Here is a 3,942-nt window from a genome sequence, read left to right as displayed (position 1 = left end):
AAAAACAAATAGAAAGAAAGTATGAGCCGATGAAAACAGGAAGACTTCTAAATTATTATTGAATCACATCACACGGATTGCCACCTCACAAGCCATGTCACTGGACTAGAACTACTATTTATTCATCAAAAAAAGGAAAGATAAGAAGCTGGAGACAATGGTTGAATTATGTCTCCTACCCCTTCAAATTCTCATAGGCTGCTTTCCGTGGTTCCAGGCTAACACAGAAGAGAAACCAGGACTATCTGGGCAGCACCTCCTTAAAGGTACCTTCCATTTTAGAAAAGATGTGATCCAACCCAAGACAGAGTTACATCCAGGAGAACGCTATCCAAACCTTCCCACCCTTGCTCATTCACTTCCCAACCTACTTCTCATGCAGAGTCCAATTTGGGAAATGTAATGTTCTTTCCAGCTTCTATGGTCTGAATGCTTGTGTCCCCCTAAATTCATGTGTCGAAACCCAATCACCAATGTGATCATATTACACGGTGAGGCCTTTGGGAGGTGATTAGATCATGTGGATGGAGCCCTTATGAAAGGATTCGTGCCCTTATAAAAGAGGCCCCAAAGAGCTACCTTGTCTCTTATACCATGTGAGGACAGAGCAAGAAAATGCTAGCTGTGAACCAGGAAGCAGCCTTCACCAGACATCTTGATCTTGGACTTCCCAGCCTCCAGAACTGTGAGAAATAAATTTATGTTGTTTCTAGGCTACCCAGTCCATGGTACTTTGTTATAGCAGCCCGAACAGACTAAGATACCAACTTAGTCTTCCAAATGAAAAAGTTTCCCTCAAACTTTTCCACCCTCTCAAATGTGGCCAAAGCCCTAATTCCTGAGAGGTTTTCTTTCTGAGAACATTCACTCTTACAGGCTGGCTTTTCCCAACTCTGCCTGACACATGAGCCAAAACAGAGGCAGCCAAAGAGAGAAAAAAAAAAAGAAAAGAAAAATTCTAGGATCAGAATCCATTCTACGTCCTTTGCACTTCAGAAAGCAGGACATGAAAGCCAAAAGCAGTGAGGGTCAGGCTGCCCGGTACATATGTCTTTGTGCCTGGTCTCCTGATGCAGTCTCCAGATAAAACGCTCCTCCTTGCAAACAGTGTGCAAATGAGTTCTTTTTTATAGCTTACATCTGAGCTTGGTCCACCATCAAGTCTGAGTGCCACTGTCTGAAATTTGGGACTGTTTCCTGCAACAGATCTCTACGAGAGATAAGGCTTCCCTCATGAGGCCAAAGCCCTGGTTGACATTAAAAGATCTGGGACAACACAAACTTCAGAGGCAATCACTGAACATAATAAAAACTTTACCACAACCAGCACCTGGTTTATTACCAGCTTTCCATGGCTTTGATAGGAACATCTTTTTCTTTCCTACATTTCATGCCATGAAAATGTGAATTATTTTTCTTACCCAAAATGGGGGTAAAGCATAATGGTTATTTGAATGCCAAAAAGATGCTGCAGAGCAGGTGGACATGTTGAAGTGACTTAGAAAGCTTTGTAAATTTTTTTTGTTTTGTTTTGTTTTGTTTTGTTTTGTTCTGTTTGTCCTTATTGAGACCAGCTGCACTGCGCTCAGCCAGTGAGCGCTGTGAGCGCACCGGTCATCCCTATATAGAATCCGAACCCGCGGCGGGAGCGCTGCTACACTCCCAGTGCCGCACTCTCCCGAGTGCACCACGGGTTTGGCCCGTAAATTTTTTTTTAATGTATGAATAGTGCATAAACGTTCAGTATTAAAAAACAAAAAGGTATGAATAATTATCAAGCTTTTCAATTGCCCTGTCATTTCCTAAACAAGATTTCACCACCAAATTTATACCCACCTGCTTTTCTCTCTTTTCTGCTTCCTCCAGAGATTTTTTCAGTGTCTTCACTTCACTGGTTACCACTTCTATCATGTTTCTGGACTTTTCTTTATCCTCCTTAGCCTTATACTCTGTGGTATCCAGTTCTGACTTGACAGACATTAGTTTTTTCTCAGCTTTCTCCTTCATCTTCTCCAGCTTGTCTCTGGATTTATTGAGATCTTCAATGGTTTTGGTCTGTTCCAAAGTTTTAATCTAAGAAATCAAGAGAATGCTGATAATGTCTTCTGTATTTATTTGGGAAAAATTGTATAAACAAGACAAATCAGAAGTCAATGGAATTCACTTAATGACTTTTTTATGAATAAAGAATGGAATTTATCCCAAACAGTTACACAGACTTTGCTAAGCGTATGTGCTGGACAAACATGTCTTAAGACTGTTATAGTTTATAAACAATGTATTAGGATACCTTTCTTTGGAAAATCAATGAAATAAAAATGTAAATAGCATGATTCTGGGATTAGGTGTTAAAATAAAACCTGCTGGCATGCACACTTTTAGGAGCTCCATAAGCAAAGGCAACTTACACTTGCTACCCCTACCAATAGGTCATCCCTGGTATACAGACATTAGAAAGAGCAAAACATCTCTTCTTATAATGGTGTGCCACATGGGAGCCCCTCCTGGAATCCCCTCAGCAAGTCTTCATCACTGCTGCAAGGGAAATCTAGGCAGGCAATTTTTCAGAAGTGTCTTCTGACTATCCTGATGAGTACTAGAGGTGGAAGGTGGCAACCACCTTCCATTGCCAACCAAGGGAGGGGTGGTGCCTCCCTCCAAGGGGCTGTCCCGGGATCTTAAGACAAAACACAGAGTATCCTGAAGTATGAGGAACATTTTCTTTATTAGCTTATTATTTAAGATTACACCAGAGCTGCTTACAAAAAGAATTTGACTGAAAAAGGAATGAAATTCTGACACCTGCCACACATGAACGAACCTTGAGGACATTATACTAGCTGAAATAAGCCAGACACAAAAAGACAAATATTGTATAATTCCACTTATATGAGGTACCTAGAATAGACTAATTCATAAAGATAGAACGTAGAATAGAAGTTACCAGGGACTGGGGAAGGGGGAGACGGGGAGCTATTGTTTGACGGACATGCAGTTTCAGTTTGGGAAGATGAAAAAGTTCTGGAGATGGACAGTGGTGATGATTGCACAACACTGTGAATGTGTTCATTGCCACTGAACTGTACACTTAATAACGATTAAAATGGCAAATTTTATGTTATGTTTATTTTTCCACAATAAAAAAAAAAAAGAATTTGAAGGAGTTTCACACAGACACCATTTTTTTAACTACCATTAAAAATAAATACAAATGAGCTACCACTTAACAAAAATCTGCTAGGATGGCTAAAATAAAAAAGACAAACAATAACCAGTGTTAGCAAAGATGTGAAGTAACTGGCACTCACACACACTGCTGGTGGAAACATAAAATGATACAACTGCTGTGCAACAAAGTTTGCCAATTTTCAAAATGTTAAACATAGAGCTACCATGTGATGCAGCAATTTCATTCTTAGGTATATACCCAAGAGGACTGAAAACTTATGTCCACACAAAAACCTGTACACAAATGTCTATAGAAGCATTATTCATAATTGCTAAAAAGTAGAAACAATCCAAATGTCCATCGACTGATGAATGAAAAAATAAAATGTGGTACAGCCCTACAACGGAATATTATTCAGCAATAGAAGGGAATGGAGTTCAATGACATGGTACAGCATGGGTGAACCTTGAAAACATGATGCTAAGGGAAGGAATCCAGTTGCAAACGACCACATATTGTATGACTCCATTTACATGAAAGATCCAGAAAAGGTTGGGGGCTGGTGGGAGGGGAGATGAGGGAGAAACTACTTACAGGTACAGGGTTCCTTTTGAGGGTGATAGAAAATGTTCTGAAATTTGATAGTGGTGCTGTTCGCACAACTGTGTGACTATACTAAAATCCACTGAATTGTACTTTTTTTGTGTGTGTGTGTCCTTTTTGAGACCGGCCACACCGCACTCAGCCAGTGAGCACTGTGAGCGCACCGGTCA

The 3,942-nt window shown here is 40.3% G+C and overlaps 1 protein-coding gene across 1 annotated transcript in view; it reads right to left on the bottom strand.

Annotated features, from left to right (window-relative positions):
• The window catches only part of CCDC170 (coiled-coil domain containing 170), a gene marked incomplete at its 5' end in the record, with an annotated part of 32,113 nt that overhangs the window by 1,241 nt on the left and 26,930 nt on the right, over positions 1-3,942 (bottom strand). Inside the window, one exon of the mRNA XM_008581638.1 lies at positions 1,837-2,073. Within this exon, the coding sequence (XP_008579860.1) occupies positions 1,837-2,073 (237 nt within the window). The remainder of the gene's footprint in view (positions 1-1,836; positions 2,074-3,942) is intronic.

Source organism: Galeopterus variegatus, unplaced genomic scaffold (genome assembly GCF_000696425.1).
Source record: "Galeopterus variegatus unplaced genomic scaffold, G_variegatus-3.0.2 Scaffold2418, whole genome shotgun sequence".
Taxonomy (NCBI): Eukaryota; Metazoa; Chordata; class Mammalia; order Dermoptera; family Cynocephalidae; genus Galeopterus; species Galeopterus variegatus.
Note: the sequence above shows the minus strand (reverse complement) of the source record. Positions and strands in the feature narration are given on the sequence as shown.